This window comes from Dromaius novaehollandiae, chromosome 8 (assembly GCF_036370855.1).
Source record: "Dromaius novaehollandiae isolate bDroNov1 chromosome 8, bDroNov1.hap1, whole genome shotgun sequence".
Taxonomy (NCBI): domain Eukaryota; kingdom Metazoa; phylum Chordata; class Aves; order Casuariiformes; family Dromaiidae; genus Dromaius; species Dromaius novaehollandiae.
The window spans coordinates 20290424-20310272 of NC_088105.1; the positions used below are offsets into that span (position 1 = coordinate 20290424).

Sequence of the window (19849 nt, forward strand, 5' to 3'; positions counted from 1 at the left end):
TGCTGATGGTACCCATTTCATGGTGCTGCTCTGACTGATAATAGCTGTGGGAATTGTAACTTTAAAAAAATATATACACCTGAAAATGTGATAGACTTACCTTGTGCATCTTGGTCAAATTCTGTGTTCTCCCTCTCTTAGAGCACTTCTTATTATTGCTTCAGGGATTGCATGGCTTTTTCTTTTCTTTTCTTTCCAGTGTTGTTTTGTATGCTGTAATACCAGATATTTTATCAATTGAAGGAGTAGTTATGTTCATATGAATAAAATCAAAATTATGTTCTTGTTGCATCAAAATAGCATGTAATACAGAATGTCTGCTACCATCATACCTTCCATCTGTATTTCTCTAAAGTTGCTTCTGTCAGCCCTTTCATAAAACTATTACAGCTTTTAAAGATTTTCTGTTAGGTACGTATTACCATTTGGTCTTTAAGATTTTTGTTCAGAAGACACTTTACTTTGCTGGAATTGTTTTGCGCCACAATGACCTGTTATCTCATTTTCTCCTGTCAAAAAAATGTATTAAGTTAATATTTTACAGCTTTCATATGTTCTGCTTTTTAATGAAAATACTTTATGATGTTACAGTTTTGAAGACTTCTTGTTAGATTTGGGTTTTTAAAAAGTGTATTCACACTTTAAAATTTCCAATTTAGGATATTCTGGATAAGTATTTTTTTTAATAATGAATAACTAGAAACCTGTTCTGGACTGGCCTGTCCATAACATGACACTGCAAAATTTGTAGCTTTTAATTTCGTTATATTAAATACATTTTCTATGAATACTGGCTAATTAAAATGACTACATGTATTCTACTCTTTTGGGGGAAAAAAAAAAAGAAACTATTCTACTCTTAAAGCACTTTGGAATGAATGAAACTTCCCATACTGATGTTTATGCTAGGTGTGGCAAGTAGACTGCCAAACCATGGAAGTTGTAAACACAAGATTAAAATTTTGAATCGACTGTGGATTACTGATGTATCTGACTTATCCTAAAATTTTGATGTGATTTTGATAAACTGGTGCAGAACTGATTAACTGCAGTTCTTAGCATTCTGGATAAGATAGTTTAGTGCAGAATTATAACATTTCATCAGTGAGCGATTTGAAAATAATCTGCCCAGGCAGGACTTTGTTAAAATGCAAATTGGCCTGAAGCAGTGTTTTAAAAACAACTACTTTTTCAGTTTTCCACAATACATTTGCTGTGTAGATATATTTTGGTGTCTCATACTACTTGAATATGTCCTGCTTTTGTGTACTTTATCATCTTTTAAAGAGAAACTATATTATTTCCATAGTGGCAAAACTAAGGTCAGAAGAATTCTCAATTTCATTGTATCTAGTTAATTTTTAACCACATCTGCATCAGGCATTGGAGTGAGAGCCTATAAGTGAAATTCAAATGAGTGATCTATTCACCTTTTCCTGTTAGACAGTATAACTCGACTAAAACCTGGTAACAGCTGAGGAGTTTTTGCTTTGTCACTATTCTTGAACAGTTGAGAATGCAAAGCTCCCTGTTCCAGGTCAGGATAACTTGGTACAAAGCTGTGCTGTCAGCTGGGGTAGAAGCATGCACTTAAAATAACTTGCAGTATCTAATTGTATTTACACTGAGTTGCATCCTCTCTAGCGTAGTGCTTTAGCATAGACAAGAGTGTAGAGAGATGTCGTCTTTGTCATCTTTGAACTTTGATTCATAGTTCTCAGGTGGGATTGAATAACTTTAAGAATATACTCTATTGTGTGCTTCTTTTTCCTGACTTCTTAAAATAATTCTGTGTATATTAAATTCATTTGTATTAAATTTATAGGGATGCTTCATTTGGGAACTGCACGTACAATCTCACGATCTTGGACTGTTTACAGGGAGTAAATAAGGTAATAACACTTTTCCTTAGCCAAACAGGTTTAAATAGACTGTAAAAAAAAAAAAAAAAAAAAAAAAAAAAAGGAGCAAAATACTCTAAAATACATAGAAAAATCTGGTTTCAAAGCAGGATGTGTGTGAATGAATAGTATGCTGCCATGAAGCCTAAGTTACTGAGAACTGTGTTTGAATGATGACAGTGGAAGAAGGTGGCATTTTCCCTAGCTGGCATGGCCTCCTGCGGGTTTCTGAAGCTCACCTGCCATGTTAGGAGGTGCAAACATACCCGGCCTACCTGGGTGGAGTTCTGAAGTCAGCAGTGCGAGATAATGTGTCAGATCTGCTAATAAATAGGTTTTAAACATTGGTGAAGGGGAGTAACATAGGTTGATACCTTCGGTGTTTATCTCATTGAGGTTATTGTGATTTAATCTGACAACTATTTTTATGCAGTTTTTGCCCATACTTGGCTCCATCTGTTTAGGTGTTTGACACACTAATCTTTTTAGAATTGTTTAAAAAGAAGGGAAACTGACATAATTTTACTAGTGTTTTGGTATGTCACTTTATCAAGCAAGCTGACTACTGCTGAAAGCACGGCTTTCTATCTATGTTACACTTTCCAAATATGTTTGTTACCCAGTGTGGAAAGCTATAAACATACTGAAAAAGTTTGTTTAAAAATTTTAATTTAGACTGCTGAATATATTCTATCATGATAGTGATCCTGGGGAAAATTAAGTTCCAATGTTGCTTTTTTTAAAATCTTATGGCCCATCTTAAGAATTGGCAACTGTGTAGTAGTATATACATCATACTGTAAGCTAGGATTGCATTTTGTTCTTCTAATTTCCCAGTGATCTTGATGAAGGAGGAAGGTTATATGAATGGTTCTGTACAGGCAGATCCTTTAAAGACCCTTTGTAATTCTTAAGAATATGATAAAACAAATATTTCTTAAAAATTGAAAGAGGGCAGTGTAGGTTTAATATTTGTAGTCCCATGTGGGTGGGAAAAGAACTGGCAGTTAACACTACGACTGTTAATTTGTGAGGCATTTTACAGATCCTAAAGCTCTCTGAAGCAGTCTGTGAGTTTACAGTAATTTATCTGCAACAAACGTGAAAAGGACTTTGCAAATCTTTTTTTTTTTCTTTCCCCCCCGTTGTTCCCATAAATCTTATTACTGAATTTTTACCCTGTTCACCTGCAGAAGTAAAAACACTTCCAGTAGAAACTGTCCCTTATCCTAAAGTAAAATCTTGGGTTATCTGGATAAATTTGGTATGTGTGTGCATATATCATCGTATATACATAATTCAGGTGGCCTACAATTCTGAGGTGTGGCCAGCCAGCCATAGTTAAATGAAATTTTCTAAATCAGCTTTTAAATCAGCTTTTCAAACAAACTTCTTAGTATCTTAGGTTTCGTGACAGGTCCAACATTAATCCTGTGTCATCTATAAAGAAACTGTTTTTGTTTTGCCTTAAAAAAAATGCATTGTGTAGCAAAAAATGGCAATTATTATTGTTGCTTTAAATGACAGATGTGTGGTCTGGTTTTAACACACCCAATCCCACAATGTTGTGCAATATCTGTACTTCGCAGAATGTGGTAGATTCAGTATAAGCATATGCTGCAGAAACTTACTCCACCTATTCCATAGAAGAAATTTGTGCTATCAATATCTTACAAAATTTAGTTTTTAATAGGGTATTATACACAAACATTTAGTATAAGATGGATATATTTAATAGTACAGTAATCAAGTACAATACATAATTTGATTTCTTTCAATTCTATAGTAAATCTTGTTTAACACAGTCATGTTAGCTTCATTCTATCAGCAGATTGAGGAAAATATTAACAAGAAATTGCAAAATAGCCATTATACATAGTACTGTAATCTTCTAATATGTCATTTTGCCTGGATATTATGATGATAAAATCTGAACATCATATTTCAGTATATAAAACTAATAATCTGTTTTGTGTCCGACTGCATGACAATGTATTCATTGTTTTAAAGAAAAAAATGATTGAGTGTACAACAAAAAGGGATTTGCTTTTAACTCTTATAATCTGCCTTATAGAAAACACATCCATACTGGGGAGGGGAGAGTCAATTTTATGGCTTAAGTAATAGGCAACAAACTTAGGCCTCATCATAACATCCTTATGAAGGGGTAGTAAGGAAACTGAGATGCTCTGTTGCCATTGTTGTAGTCTGTTTTGTGTTGTTAATCTGTGTAAAATTTAATGTTGTCTTAATGTAAAGACTTTAATAAGCCACAAGCACAAATCTGTAGTGATTTAGTTCTGCTTCTCAAGAACAGTATTATGAAAATGGGATTACATATCATACCTAAAAATAAACTGACAACTTGTTGCCTTTTAGGCCTTGCAGCATGGACTTTTTGACTTTAAGACATTTGATGTGGATGAGTATGAACACTATGAGGTTTGTACATCTAATATTGAGTTAAATATGTTTGGTTTGTCTAAAATGAGTTGGAATATCCAGTATCCCACAACCTAAAACATACTGGAAAAACACTGCAATTCAAGTAAAACCCGGTGTTCATATGTAAGGTATGCACATGAAAGCAGGTATTCTTTCTTGGTTAGATATTCCCTGGAAGCTTTGATACTAACATCCTAAGCTGTATACTGTAGGTCAACAGCATGCAGGATAAGTATCTAAATCCTTGCCATTTTAGTGACACCACATTGTGATAAAACTAAACTGTTTTTTCCTACCTTTCCTGGCTTCTGAGGCCTCTTTTATGCTTCCCTGTCCTTCTGCCAGTGTACGTCATGACTCAAAATCTCTCTTAGCTGATCCACAGAATCTGTTTTCCTTCAAAACTTGCAGACTTACTTCTTAAGGTGCTGCTAGTCCCAGATATAAAACAACTTTTTTGATAGCCACATAGATTGAGCAATTTCTGAACTGTTTTAGTAGCATTATATGGAGATTCTGGTAGTGAAAGTACATCTAAAATGTCTTCCTAATGGAGTCCCCAAAAGCTAACAGAAGTTGTCCATTGTTCTGCCAGCCTTCTCAGAATTTAAGAACAGAAACTCTGGATGTCCTTAGGGCCATGTTCTGTAGCTTACACACACCTAAACCTTTTAAGGTGTTCTTGCCTCTGTATTCAAGTAGCAGACAGTCATTTCAAGCTCTGTTGCTGCAGGAAATCTTTAAAGTAGCCCCATCCTGCACCTGTGATCTGGGCTGCAGCCAGAGGAAGTCCTAGACTCAGCGGATGTATGCAGCCAGTATTCTTCCCCCAGCCTGCTCTCTATTGGTATTTTCAGAAAACTTGCAAATGATGAAAATAAATTGGTTTGCTTACTCTGAAGGTGTCCATTTTTAATTTTGTCATCTTAAGTTGACTGTATCTAATACCAAACAAGTTTTAGGGTTGCTTGCTCTTCTAAATGTCTATGTAGCATTTGTTAAGTAACAATTTTGTTTTTACAAGTGAGGAAAATGGGTGATTCAGTGCATATCACTGAAATACACACAACTGTAGGAAATGCTTCATAAATGCTCAAGAGGGAAAGCCATGAGAGAAATAAACAGGAAAAATTTTACAACACAAATCTGTACTGTAATTATTGATTGTAATAGATGCACTTTAACATATAGCTATTCATAAAACTTAATTATTTATAAAAGGATTTCTGTATTCTCTAATGTTCCATAGTGGTTGGACTGAGAAATCTGTTCTCTACAACAGTAATTTTTGAATTACTTAGCATTTGTTTTAGTTTGTTTAGCTTCATATTAAGCTGCTACCTTCTACCTACTCTCTATACCGCAGTAAAACTTGTTCTAAAAACAAATGATGATGGGTGGGAATTTTCTAGGAATGAATATAGATAGTATGTGTTGAGTAAAGCTGCTTGAGAAATGTATGAAAATAATTGATTAGAACTATATACAAAGCTGTCCCCTTATCTTGTTTAATGCTTACATTAGTCTATGAAACGTCTGTGCTTTATGAAAAGCATATACGTATGAATGGTGTTTAAAGAATGCTGCCTGCTCTCTTAGTTTAAGAAACGAGAACCTGGAATCCTCTTTAATGTTTCTGTCTTTTGTTTGTTTTCTACTATTTCACACGTGGTGGTCAGCTTTGTATGTTTAGATATGTTCTGTGCTGTAGTTCTAAAACTTTAAATGTTCCAGGGTTTTGCTGTGTTGGGCCTTCAAATTTGTAGTTACAGGGAGAAAAGTTGCATAAAAGTTAAGGAAGCAGGCTAAAGAAAATGCATTTTCGTATTTATAGCTTTTTTTCAGCTTCCTACATTGAGACAGCCAATTCCCCTTTTGTTGAACTAGATGTAAAATACTCAGTGTGTCTGTCTCTCTTTTCCTCAGTAATGTCACTTGTATGCAGTGCTGAATGTATATTGTTCAGATAGGCTAAAACTTATCCACAATAACCCTTGTAAATATAAAGAAGCTATACATCTGGTAATAAAAAAAAATAAAAAAAATAAAACTTATTCAACAGGACTTTCATTAAAAAGGGAGCGGAGGTGCTGATATATTGAGATTGCAGTCCTCAGTACAAACTTGTGGAAGTTTTGGGTTTTTTTTTTCTTTTTTCTGACTTGGCAGTGAGAGTCAGGTCACTAGTCCTTATGCAAGCACTGTGTGAGGACGTCGGGAACAAGCCTAATGGGGTTAGCCAGGCAAGCAGCTGATGAATTGACTACAGCAATGTCCATCATCAGGGCCCTTTACTCATTAGGGCACTTTGAGCTGAGAGCAAAAAACACAAAGCTTCATAATGCAGTTGAACCAAGTGCCATGTCCTTAAATCTCGTGTTGAGGATAATTACATTGTCAAAGAAGGAATGAACACACTTCACATAAAAACAACAAAAAACTTTCCATCTTTTAATTTGATTCATGCTGTTTTTGTAATTAATAAGCCAATATGTAAATTTATGCTTCTACACAGAGTATAATTGTTTCTGAAGGCTAGTTGCTCTTAATTTGTTTTCTATGTGTATTTTTTTTTCCAGTGCTTCATGGGAAGGCATTTTTCCATGTTCTTTGGCACATAAAAGAACACTGGTGTTTGCCAGTGCTATTATGAGTAGGTGTCTTTTGAAATGCTGAACCCTCTAAGGGATGAATACCTTAGATGATAGCATCTTTTTGCTTTTACTTGAAAATCTTAGCAAAATGGATTTTTGTGGAGTTTGGTAGTTGGGTTTTCTTCCCCCCCCCCCCCAATAGTTTCAGGGAAATGGCTTATGGTTAATTAGCTTCTCTCATATGTGTTACATCTGAAATGTTTTGTTTAATGCACTTAAAAATAGTTTTGAAAAAAATTGATCTCTTCTTTAATTTTTAAGATATTAAAATGCTTTCTCCTCTCTCTCTCTCTCTCTCTCTCTCTCTCTCTCTCTCTCTCTCTCTCCTGAAATTTTCTTAGCGAGTAGAAAATGGTGACTTCAACTGGATTATTCCAGGAAAATTTTTAGCATTTAGTGGACCACACCCAAAAAGCAAACTTGAAAATGGTATGTTTCAGTGTTCTAATGTACATTTTAATGCTATTCTTCAGTCTTATATCCAGCATGTTAAACAGTTACAACAAATAAGCAGAAGAAGGTAAAGCCTTACAGGAAGTTTGTTCTTCAAAAATAATTGTGCAGTGAATATTTTATATAAGATCATAGAGCTTAATTCCAAAGGTCTCTTCTAACAGTTAATGACTTCCAATCAGTGACAAAGTGCCTGAGAAATTTAGATCCCTTACTCTTCTTCTGAGCCAGACAACTGATAGGATAAATATGCAGAATTAAAGATGATCTACATAAAATAATGATAATGTGTTAAGGGTTTTGTAACAAAACTGCATGCTTCTTTACAAGTATAAAGGATTAGAAACTTATCAAAAAAGACCTGGGGAAAGAAAGTAGTTGGCAATTTAAAGGTAAACCAAGTACAGATCTGTTGATAACAGCATCAGATTTCTTTCTTTTCACACTCTACCTTTCTGAACTCTTCAAAGATCATTTTTGTCTTTCCACTGAATCAAGGCACTAAAGCTTTTTTAATTTCATAACAGAGGAAGAATATTTCCAGTACTACAATTTTTCCTTTAGCTGCTCCTCTTGTCTATGCTATAGATCACCAATCTAGCTTCTTCCTAAAGTCTCGTCTTAAAGTATCCTTTTATTCTGTCTTCTGATCTGCAGCTTTACTATAGATGAGCAGCTGTTCTGACATGAATTCATAGGTGCCTAGCTTTAATATATGTATAAATCCCTACTTGTAGAGGGCAGTGAGCTAAACAGGATACAGTACAGTGGTTCAGATGTATTGTGCTTTCATATATATATATATGTATATATATATATATATACATACATATATATATATATGTATAAAATAAATAAATGTTGGCCTTTATGAAAGCATTTTGTGGACCATTTCTTTATAACTTAATATCTGTGTATTGTTTTGAATACAATAGTAAAACACTTGCAGTGTTAGAATGTTTAACATACTGAAAAATGCTTGAGGGGGGATTTTGGGTATTAGGACCTTAAACTTAATCTATGACATGAAATGGCTTATTTGTTGTAACAGGTTTTTTTTTGTTTTTTTGTTTGTTTGTTTGTTTTTTTTTTGTTTTGTTTTAAATAGGCTATCCTCTTCATGCACCTGAAGCCTACTTTCCATATTTCAAGAAACATAATGTCACATCAATCATAAGATTAAACAAAAAGATCTATGAGGCAAAACGCTTTATTGATGCTGGTTTTGAGCATTTTGACCTGTTCTTCATAGATGGAAGCACACCAAGCGACAGTATAGTTCAGAGGTTCTTGAACATCTGTGAGAATGCTGAGGGTGCTATTGCTGTACATTGTAAAGGTATGTTCACTAATTTATTTCTCAGATGGAAGTTATTCCAGAAATTTAAAAAAAACCTGTCTGGTTTTGAAAATAATATTGCTTTACAGTATTTGACTAAATGTATGACAAATACTCAATATTTTCATGTACATGTTAAATTCTTTAGTACTACACCCTACTACTAAAAGCACATGACAATCTGTTGTTCTTTGTTTTGTTTCCCTTAATTTCATGTAAGGGTGTGGGTTTTAGTTGATAGAAATTTCTCTTTTGCATTATGCTTTCACAACTAACATTATAATAATTGTCTAGGAAATGTTGAAGACTAGAAGGTTTTCTTTATGCTTCTGGACTACTGCTTTTACATTTTTCTGTTTAGCGTGACTTCCACGTTTCAAGCTACTGTGAGTGTAGTGTGATGCCAGTATTTTAAACCAGCCTGTTTCAGCATGTCAACTAGAAAATACACAAAGCATCCTTAGTCAAGGAGGAATAACAAAGGCTCTGTAGAGTTCAGCTTGTTTTATGTTATTAGAACTGTGTAAGGGCATTGTAGAGACAAATGGTTTGCTGATCTGAAATAAGAGTAGTGCTATTCATTCATCATTTCTTCTCTGAGCACTAAACATGCATATCAAAGGTAAATAAGTTTATTTGCTTAACAAAGTTTTTAGTGCAGCTACAACCTCGAACTTCTGGCATTAATAAGCTGACTTTCTGCTATTTGACATAATCATAATTTAAATTACTTATTAGCAAGAGTAGTCTTGTACTCTTGTTACAGAAGTATTCCTGGCAGAACTTCCACACTGGAAATCACCTTTCCCAGAAGTTATTAGAAAAAGATTTTAATGCAAAAAGTTGCTATAGAAAGTTTGTATATTAGCAGGAACTTACAGGAAAGAACAGAAGTCTTACCGACGTATGCAGTTGGTAGGTGTTACCTGCAATTTTCTAATGCTGTTTTCTTACTCAGATGTATGTTTAGCGTAGTACAGCTTTTTAGTAATCTATTTGCAGCTTGCATTCGTTTTGCATTTAAAAAAAAAAAAACAAACCCTGACCTATATCTCTAGGAGTACTTCTTGCCACTCTAAATGATTCTTCTGACATAATTTTATGTGCTGGTCAGTATTTATTGCTGTTTATATAGAAAACATTGAATAGCCATACAGGTTAGCCTCACTTACAACAAATTTGATTCAAAAAATAGCACACACGGCAGTTAAACATGCTGTTAAATGCAGTGATGTATTTGCACATGTATTTGCATGTATTTCAGTTTTGACTTGTAAAGTATGCACATTGGCCTTTGTACAAAGGTACTTTAATTTGCTTTGTTTTTTACTAGGTTTACAAATACAAAACTCTTACTGAGCTTTTTCACAGCTTTAATATCAGAGCCTTAATTTTGTTTTTAAGTAGAATTACACAAATGACAAGGATGATCACTGTTGTGTGTTTTCTTTAACACTATTAACTATTTATGATAAATGGGATACTGATCCAGAAATTCCTCCTTCAAATATCAAGGTAGTGAATAACATTACAAAGAAGCCTTCTCCTCATGTCCCATACGCAAAATTAATTTGATAATTATAAACTCACAATTTTGTGCATGAATATGTTCATATGTTTCTGTAGCTGGCCTGGGGAGAACAGGAACACTGATCGCCTGTTACATAATGAAACACTACAGGTTCACACATGCTGAAGCCATTGCTTGGATAAGAATATGTCGACCAGGTTCTATTATAGGACCACAGCAACACTTCTTGGAAGAGTATGTATACTTTCTTTATTGCTAAGAATCAGCTGCTTCTCTACATCTTTATTCATCTTAAACTATTTATAGGATCTACTTTCTATCTTGAGGTGGTATATTACTGCCTGTTGCAATACATTTAAGGTTAGTTAATTTGAGATTAAGATCAAACTTAATCAGTAGCAACTGTCTTTTTCTGGAGTGCTAGGCATTTTGTCATCTTAGGGGACAGAGAGTCTGAAAGCTCAGCTTGTACATTTGTGTTCTGGGGATATAGGAGATAAAGACAATCAGCGTTGGGAGTGTAAATTCCAGGTGTGGACAAAAGATTAAACCAACAAGCAGGGTTTTGTTAAAATAGCCTAAGATGATGCTTGATTAAAAACGAGTCTTACCATAGTGTAGTCCATATGTTTCTTCTTCTAACTAAAGATGAGATGAGGACATGGTGGACAGCTTATGATCCCTGTCAAACTCCTAGCATAATACATGAAGCAGTTCTGACTCAGAGCTAGTACAGTTGTTAGCAAAATGTAAATGCATGGTTTAAATATGCTTCCTTCTCAAAATGGACTATATACTTCTGTTTGAAAACATTTCATGTACAGATAATTTGAAGGAGTGTTTCACAGTTTGATCCTGGGCTGACTGGCAGTGAATGACAAAATTGCACTGGCTTCAGTGATGTAGACCGGTATTCTTACTGAGTTTGATTTCACTACAGAAATTGATTGATTCATTGAATTTGATTGAATCATTGAAATTGATTTCACTGTAGAAACTGGCAGTTTCTACATTGTGTGTTTTCTATTACAGTTGCCATCATGATATTTGTGAGAACACTTCTGTGGGTTGTATACAGGACTGATGTACTTTTGTGAGCTCTGAAGCAAATATGTTTTAGTTGGAGATGGTTTCATTGTTATAAAAAAAATCACTTTGAGAAAATCCACCTGATATTTGACTCCTTTGGAAAAGGAGGAATATAATAGTTCTGCTCAATACTGTATAAATACAGTAAGATGTTCTTTGACCTTGCATTTAAAATACATAGGATATAAAAGGGAAAGAAGGAGTAGTATTGGAGTTCATAAAAGAAACTGAGCATGAGATGAGGTTCATATTTACTTTGAAGTATAAATGAAAGGGAACTCTTTCAAGACATGGCCCACCATCATTGAAAATACAATGTGAATCAAAGTGTTTACAAACCATTAGTGCTCTCTTAAGATGGACTGAACTCTTCTGCATACCATGCTGATGCTTGGATGATGCACTCTTTCAAGAAAAACTTCCACAACAGAGCAAAATTAAGAGAGGGAAGATAGTAGGTAGCGTGGTCAGTAAGTACTGTTCACTTAAAAGATAAGAGAAACAAGACCAGTGTCTGCTCACTTCTGTAGTGGCCTATATCTCCTGTTTTGAGAGTGTTTCCCTGCCCCTTCCCCCCATTTTGTTTTCATTCATATCTTGCTTATTTATGGCTAGGAGCTGAGCATCAAAAGCAAAGTATCATTCAGGAAGTATTTTCTGTTACCCTAATGACAATACATACCTGGTGTGATAATCAAACAAAACTCAAGTGATGTCACTGGTAGTGTCAAAATGCCTTCCTTGGGAGGGAGAAGGAAGAAGCTAACATCAGTTGCATACATTTTATCTAAAATATCTTGGCTTGAGGGCTACAAAGTTGCATTTGGAAGAAAGGTAAGATCTTGCAAACTTGATCTCCCCAAGCCTCTGTAGATGTCCGGGCTTTGTTTCTTAGGTCCTTTGAGTTTTATTGAAGGAAATTTGAGCAGTTTTCTGTAGAGGCCTCACTTGCTAGGAGAGTGTCAGATGAGTTGGTTACTGTGGATGCAATTAATCCTGAGAGATTTCTAAGGTGTTTAAAATTAAGTACGTCTTCTGGGCTTCTTCTGTTAGGTGGAAAAAATGGTGTGTGCACCTGTACTCTGTCCTCTCTCTTGATCTTGGCATGCAGAGAGGTCTTCCTGGAAGTCCTTACCTTTCCCATTCATTGCTGAGGGAGTTTGGGCAACTGGCTCAGACTAACTTTTAGGCATCACCTTAATGTTTTGTTTCCAAACAAAGAGAAGTTGCCAGTGAAGGTATTTTGCAATTAAATTCTTCACATTTTTTTCTGTCCAGAATAAATAAATATTTGTTATGATAATATATAATGAATTCGCAGTTCTTGAATGGAACGTCTATGGATAGATGGTTGACAGATACCTATCCAGCAAACTTCCTTATTAAAGAATGAGGTGGTCTAGTCAGAGGCCTACCCAGCCACACATATTGATGTAGCAATTAAATGATGGTGTTTTTTTTTTTTAACCGTCTGCAGAATATAATATTCCATTTCCTGAAAGCTGATGCTGTAGTCCTGTTCAGCTTCATGTGACTATGACCAGCTCTGCTGTGCAAGTCAGCTGCAGCTTTACTGCACAATGCCTGTATATACAAAACTCATGCTTCCAATAATACACTGTACAGCACCACAGCATTTGTTCTACATGTTAAAAATGCATTATTATTTTATGTTCATTTTAAAGATTTATTTTAAGTCTTTAAAATACTATGCCAAATTCCTGTTTAGTTATTCATTCTTTTTCCATTAGGATTTTGTAAAATGAAGCTTTATCTGTAGTATTTCTGTGATGGTTAGAGACATGTTTGGTGATCCTTTTACCATTCAAAATGATACTTTTTTTTCTGATATTCATGCAGATTTTTCTTTCTCCACTGAAGAAGATGTATAGACAATTCAAATGCTGGCAAGCTGAAAGGGTAGCATGTTTTCTTATTGGTTTTTATCTGTGTACAAATGTATTGATAATTTAGCTTTTCTATCTGACAGGAAGCAAGGAATGCTGTGGCTTCAGGGAGACCTCATACGATCAAAACAGAAACAACGAGTAGTTGATGATGGAAACATTAACAGAGTTCTCTGTGGCTTGGATGATGTTTCAATCAGTGGCAGCTTTAATAAAGTACAGGAGTTGGATCAATATGGGGAGGTAATGTTTCAGAGGAAAAATTTCACACAAGCAGAGATGGGGCTTTTTATATATATACATGTCTGTGTGTGTGTGTATATATATATATAAAATAGCTATAGATCATTCTTAGATTTTTCTGTTAGAATTGTATTTGTATTAGATTGGTTTTTCACAGCTAAACTCTAAATGGGTCTTTCACAGCTAAACTAAATGGGTCCAAATTAGAACAAATCTCAACTTTCTCAAAAACAAATTGAAAACTTGTAAGTCATTTCACAAACTTCAGCAGGTTTGCATTATTTCAAGTCATTCTTTCAGGGTTTTCAGGTATTTATGGGAGAATGGAGGGGGAAAAAAATCAGTTTTCCTACTGGAAGTTATTTATTCCAAGTTTCTAGTTACTAATGCATGCATGTACAGATGTCCATCCCTTATCCTGTGGCAGTCCACAAAGCTTTGATGGGATGCGCACATAATAGGGCGAGGACCTAACAATTTTTTAGCTGAAGTGTGAGCTTAAGTAGACCTATTTCTGCTCCTGAGCCAGTAAGAACTATAAACCATTATTCTGCCCTATAGTATCTTTCAGGAGCAGTTCAGAGGAACTGTTCAAATTGCATTTGAGTAATTCCGTCTTAGCTCTGTAGTAATTGAAAAGCTTTTATTTTGCCAACAGAATCCTTTTTTGATGTAAAAGACCAGCAAGCTCTACTGGGCACCTTTTCTAGATAGTTCCTTCACAGAAACATATATAATGTAGTCTTCCAGATTGTGATCTATCACAGTGATGACTATATACTGATAACTGTTTGCCTTTTGGAATTTCAATTTGTGGCTTGGCATCTATAAAGGTAATTATCGAGATTATTAGCAGGAGAATACAACCTAGTGTAGAGATGCCTGGACTTGTATGCCTAATGAAAACAGCAGACACGTGGCTATATAGTTTAAAGTAATGTTTTTGAATCTGAGCTGCTACAACTTCTGTACTTCCTGTATTTAAGGCAGCTTATTTGCATGTAACTCAACTACCTGAACACTGTGCAGTGGCTTAAGTACAGATTCAGAGTGTAACTTGACTATAAGTGATCGTTTCCTGGTGCCCTGTTGTAGCTTCTAGCATCAGTGGGATCAGCACTGTGGACTCTATTAAAATGCACAAGAAATAGCTCTTGGAATAGGATTCATTCCTTTTGTCTTTTGCAACATATTTCCTGTCATTTAAGGTATCCTATCAGGACATAGATGTTCAAACTGCACTTTGATCTTCTTTGATCATCTTGACAGTCATGGATTCTACTCATATGAGAACCCAAAAATTGAGTTCTCGTTTTTATTCCTAGTGCTTCTTTTTCTGCTGTAACTTTCTCTAATATGACCATTTCAGGTTTTTACAGATGTGATACTAAAACTGTTAACATTCAGTTTTGAAAACATTTACTTTTCTTTATCTCTTTGTATCTTTGGTTATGCTTCAAGACTTCGTTATACTAGGTTCTGTAGAAGCTCAAAACAGAGGAACATTCCCAGTTCCAAAATGTATATGCTCTAAGACTGAGAGGACAGATAGCTACACATGATAACTGTTGGGCCGGTAAGGACTGGGAAACAAAATTGATCAGCATTGAGGCTGAGCGATAGGTAACAGAGGCCTAGTGTATGGTCTTCAACAAAATCTAGCTAAAATATTTACATTCTTCTGTAATTAATGCAACACCACTTATAGACTATCAGACTTTGATTATCTTCTATTGTATAGACTCTTCTGTCAATCTTTTGTCTTGGTTAAAGGCAGAAACTGTTCTGTTTTATACAGAGCAATGAGGTCACTTATGCTCAATAGGAACTACTATAATACAAATGAACACTTAATCTGAGGTCATGTGTAGCGTAATTAGTATACACTTTCATTTGGCAATTACAAAAAAATTACACTGGTCTTGTTACTTTGTGTAGCTGTTGTATTTTTCTGCTACATACTAAAGAGGCAGTCTCTACTTAGTATCTGGGCCTTGGAAAAGTGTCTATTTTGAGGCCAGTCAGAAATGATAAATAGACACTTAAAAACAGTGTTGGCACACACTTCTAATATTTTTTAGTTTAAAATATTTTCTACTACTGCAAAAGTAGATTAAAACTCTGAAGTCTGTTCACCCTCTATTCCTTATTAAGTTTTTGAAGGGGAATTCTTCCAAAACTGTATTTTTCTAAAGGTCAGAGGAGCTTCTCATTTAAAAAACAACCTCCCAGTCCAAACACAACTTAGTAACTTAGGAAAATATTTTTTTTTAGCTCCTGTTGCAGAACACAGACCTTTAACTAAATTTCTTCCATGTCTTCTGTATATCACAAAATTGCATGTTAGTCTCTCCCCTCTATATTAACAACAACTTCAAAAACAGTGATGCAGTATTGAGTTGGAGTTGAGGTTCCGTTAAAAACAGACTTAAGAAAAAAAACTTGTTTTTTATATATACGGACACTAGACTTGAGTATTCTGAACTGACTTTGAGATCCGATTCCTCAAAAGGCATTTGTGAATACATGCTCACATTAACTTCACTGGAGCTACGCAAAGGCAGAGTACAGCCCAAATCAACGTAGAAGATTGTAGGATTAGCCTTTTAAGTATTAATCTCTGCACTCAGAGATGCTCAATGTTTTGAAACTGCACTGTGCTCTTAAGGATTCTGTATTTTTCTTTGTTTGCATATTTGGTGTTTTCCAGAATGATTCTGAAGAAAAAGCAGGTATGGAAACTAAGAATGGCATGACACAGGGAGATAAACTTCGTGCCTTAAAAAGTCGGAGACAGCCACGTTCTGCTACAACTGGAGCTCTGAGGTAATTTGCAGTTCTAAATTCAGTCTGTGCTATCAGATCTTCATAGCAAGTATATGGTCCTGTTTAAGGATGCTGTACTAGATCTGTGGTAGAAATTTATATGTATAATAGTTGCACATTTGTTTTATTCATTTCTTTTATTTCCTGTCTTCCTGCTTAGGATAACTACTTGTTGCTTAGCAGTAAAAGTAGAAAAATGTCTGAATCTTCAAAGTCATGTTTATCTAGCACTTTAAAACTTATATACTTAACAAAATGTTCTTCAAAGAACTTGGTTATGTTTCTAAAATTATTTTTCTCTATTCTTCATATAAATCTTGAATCTTTCAAGAACAGTAAAAATGCAAAGTCTGAAAATAAACCTGAAGTACTTTTGTTTAACTGTAAATTAAAACTGTAAATTGAAAAAGATTGCTGATAATTCTTAACTCTTGTGAGTTTCGTACTTTACATGTATGTCTTATATAAGGTTTATACTTCAAAAAAAATTATCATTTGATTAGTTAAATTTCTGCTTTGGTTTCTTTAGGCTGGAAGAAATGAAACTGCACACCAGGTCAATATCACAACCTCTCAGGTATTAACTTGGAATAAATCATCCAGTATATTTAATAGTAGTTCTAAATGCATGCCACTCTAGTCTTAAATTGTTAGCACTTGTGTTGTATTCAGTCACATGGATTGATTAGCAGTTTCAGATTACTTTTCAGAAGTGTCAGGGAACAACTTTTTTCCTTTGATCTAGTGTGAAAAGTATGACTTAAGAACTATAGGAATGGTAGAATCTAGTCTTTTGTTTTTGTAACCAATGGACCCTTTATCACTGCATCTAAAATAAAGTATGAAAGATAAAATATTTGTCTTTATAAAGCATTAATAAGAAAACACATTACCATCAATTTTATTGCAACACATTTTTAGGTGGGTTCTAGAGAAGTCTAATTTGGGAGACTTCTGTTTATCCTTTTTTGGCACAGAATTAAATTAATTTCTGCTCAGTGTCATTCCTTCTGTGCTTGTCATTGGAGTCTTGTATCCAAGGCCTTTCATCCCTAAGAGCTGATCGTGGTAATATTGCAGTCTAAGGATGGAGAGAATTTCACACTACTGATGGTGTATTAGTTTATTAAAGATTAATAAACTAACATGAACACCTGTGAATGCTAACTTTTTTGGAATAGCCCAATGCACCATACCTAGAACTCTTTAAGAAAATATGAAGAATTTAGTCATTGAGTCACCCCTTAAAGACCTGTATGTTTTATGCAACTTAGCAAAAATGTTATTGCTGTCATTTGGAAAGGCGGATGTTTTTCATCTCGTGTAAGCTACAGTTTAAGCTTTCCTACTCATACATGCTTAATAAGCACAAAAACCATTCTTTTTCATGATAAGTTCAATACAAAATGGACTCTTACCTCTACAAAACATTTTTCACATAAGATGAGAAGTAGCCCATAATTTTTCCCTTGCTATATCATATTATACAATTTGGGAAGAGGATAGTAAGACAAAAGTTAATTTCAGAACAGGCAAATTGTGTGCTAATGAGTTCTCAGTACTTGAAACATGAGATTCCCACTTCTGAAAATGTCAATATTTAAAAACTGTGTGTTGGAGATGTATATTTCAATTTTAATAACCTTGCTTCTCATTAAAACTCTGCACTCCTTTTAGGCTGAATACTTCAGGTAGTACAGAAGGATCCATGTCTCCTCTGAAGGCCTCCAGAGTGATGGCAGTTCTTTCACCATCTGCAAAAAGAATAAACAGAATCCCCACATCCTTAGGCTCTAATCTAAAAAGGTTTTTGTTTTCCTATTTTCATTGCGGTACAATTACTTATTGTCTAGTATAATGGTTTTCAGCATGTGTGTGATCTATGAAGAGGTTGCTGTTCTTAGTTGTAAGACAGCTTATGTTTACTTACAAAATTACTTGCTGTTCTACTAGTTAAATGTTAGCTATTTGCAGATCAAAAAGAAGGAAAACTACTGATATAAGAATCGTGGGGGGATTATTTCAATTTAGAAACAGTATTATGCCATTCATAGTTTTTGGGGTGTTTTTTTTAAACTCATCTGAGTTTATAGGAGTTTATAGACTTGTAAGAATACTTAAAAAAATTTCTATATACTATTAATCCCAGAAGAATACAGAGTTGTAATTAATGATTTTTATGAACCCTTGAGTTATTGCTATTTAATTCCATTATTACTACTGTACCAAGTAATTATGCTAAATGAAAGGGTTTTTTTCCACCACTTCTGGGTACAAACGTTTACTTGAAAATAACGTAAGTATTTTAGGATACCTTATTTTATTCTTGGTTACCTGAAGTCTTGTCTTATGTTATGGCTTTTAAGAAACAGAAATTCCCAAACTGTTACATGTTCACAAAGCACTTCAGTGTGGATCACTCACTGCCTGAACCTTTTAATACCATTTCTGTCACGTGTGAGGTTTGACACCAAGGTAGAAGCTGGCAGTGATAGTACTTGAACAAACCAAGTTTGGGAACTCCAGACACAGAATTCTGGTTTCCATTATTTGAGAGAGGAAAAAGTGAAGCTGTGTGCAAACATTAATTATTTCAGAATGGTCCATGTTATTCCCCTAATGTCTCCTGAATTGTCTGTTAAATTTTCATATATCTGTACATACATTGTGTATATCTTTTTCCCTGCATGTGTTTTCCATTCAGCGTTTCCATAAACTCCAGGCTAGCCAGTTCTCTAGGGAACCTGTATGCTGCTTCAGATGATGATGAGAGCAAAATGACATCATCGTCCTCTAGGACAGGTTTTTCTGTAAGCCAAATCTCCAGCCACTTGAATGGCAGCTTGCAGCTGCCTCACAGAAATAACCGTGAACTGAACAACAACCTGTACAACAGAAGCAGCACTAGTGGCAACAACCTGAGCAGCCAAACCAGTTCTCACAGCGCCGTGACAGATGAGTACAGCATCTATCAACCCTCCTTTACGGGGCTTACAACTCCTCCAGCACGATACCTGAGTCGATCAATTCCTGTAAGTTCACAGTCACAAAAGGCCTTTCAGGCATCTGACCAATGCTTACCTTCCTTGCTTCTGCAAGAAAAGCTGTCACCCAAAACTTGTAACCCACCATGACTTTCTGACCTCTTTCTGACCTAACAGCACCTTTGTTAATTTAAGTAAATATCACTTCAGCTACCTTTTTCTCCTGCCTCTTTCAGGCTTCTAGATCATGGAGGTTTCATGAAAATAAATAATTCCTACAGTTAAACCAATTTTAATACCTTTTCTCTTTCTTTTTTTACCTTCTTCTGCTTTAGACTTTCATTTCAAGTTATACATGAGATAGTAATTTTATGTTTACTATGTAGCTTAGTCTTCATGCAGTAACAGTTTTAAAAAAACTTGCATTTGTCATACTAAGTGGAAGATCTTACGTTCTGAAAGACAATGCTCATTTAG

General features: G+C 34.8%; 1 protein-coding gene across 4 annotated transcripts in view; it reads left to right on the top strand.

Annotated features, from left to right (window-relative positions):
* The window catches only part of CDC14A (cell division cycle 14A), a 67154-nt gene that overhangs the window by 39383 nt on the left and 7922 nt on the right, over positions 1–19849 (top strand). For all 4 annotated transcript variants that reach the window (XM_026094260.2, XM_064515841.1, XM_026094259.2 and 1 more), the window contains 10 exons: positions 1826–1892; positions 4281–4343; positions 7342–7429; positions 8562–8792; positions 10419–10557; positions 13403–13562; positions 16273–16388; positions 16918–16965; positions 18066–18194; positions 19093–19420. In XM_026094260.2, the coding sequence (XP_025950045.1) occupies positions 1826–1892; positions 4281–4343; positions 7342–7429; positions 8562–8792; positions 10419–10557; positions 13403–13562; positions 16273–16388; positions 16918–16965; positions 18066–18194; positions 19093–19420 (1369 nt within the window). The remainder of the gene's footprint in view (positions 1–1825; positions 1893–4280; positions 4344–7341; positions 7430–8561; positions 8793–10418; positions 10558–13402; positions 13563–16272; positions 16389–16917; positions 16966–18065; positions 18195–19092; positions 19421–19849) is intronic.